Here is a 584-nt window from a genome sequence, read left to right on the forward strand (position 1 = left end):
TAAGGAAAATGCTAAAAAAAAAAAAAAAAACAACCGACAAGAATTTAAACAGCTTTTTTACTTGCCTCCTGGGAGTGTTTCTGTTAGTGTCCTCCTGCTCCTTCCCCGCGCATTCCCAGACATTGGCTGAGCCGAGCCGCCCAGGTGGCCAAGTGTGCTGCCAGGAAGCTTTAGGAAGCCGTTTAGTATTTCATATTCAGGGATTTGGGGATTTACTTGACGCATCAAAGTCAACGCTGCCTTTTGATGTAAATGCGTCAAGGTGTAGCAAGAACTTGTCCAACTGCCCGTTTTTCTTTTTTTTTTGATACTAAGGTTGACTTGAAGTATTTTTATCTTTTGCCTATTTAATAATTAACAGGACCCATGTCCATGAAGGAAGTGGACACACAAATGCTCAACGTGCAGAGCAAGAACAGCAGCTACTTTGTCGAATGGATACCGAACAATGTGAAGGTTGCCGTCTGTGACATTCCGCCACGCGGCCTTAAGATGTCCGCCACATTCATTGGCAACTCGACGGCCATACAGGAGATTTTCAAGCGCATCTCCGAACAGTTTACGGCCTGTCTCTTATACACATC

At 44.5% G+C, this 584-nt stretch overlaps 1 protein-coding gene across 1 annotated transcript; it reads left to right on the forward strand.

The window, feature by feature from the left end:
- Positions 1–335: 335 nt before the first annotated feature.
- On the forward strand, positions 336–568 carry LOC117793227 (tubulin beta chain; the record flags this gene model as incomplete). Its single annotated transcript, XM_034633517.1, has 1 exon — positions 336–568. A coding segment is annotated over exon 1 (202 nt), but the record flags the coding sequence as incomplete, so codon positions are not given.
- Positions 569–584: the final 16 nt, after the last annotated feature.

Source organism: Drosophila innubila, unplaced genomic scaffold (assembly GCF_004354385.1).
Source record: "Drosophila innubila isolate TH190305 unplaced genomic scaffold, UK_Dinn_1.0 298_U_U, whole genome shotgun sequence".
NCBI classification, from domain to species: domain Eukaryota; kingdom Metazoa; phylum Arthropoda; class Insecta; order Diptera; family Drosophilidae; genus Drosophila; species Drosophila innubila.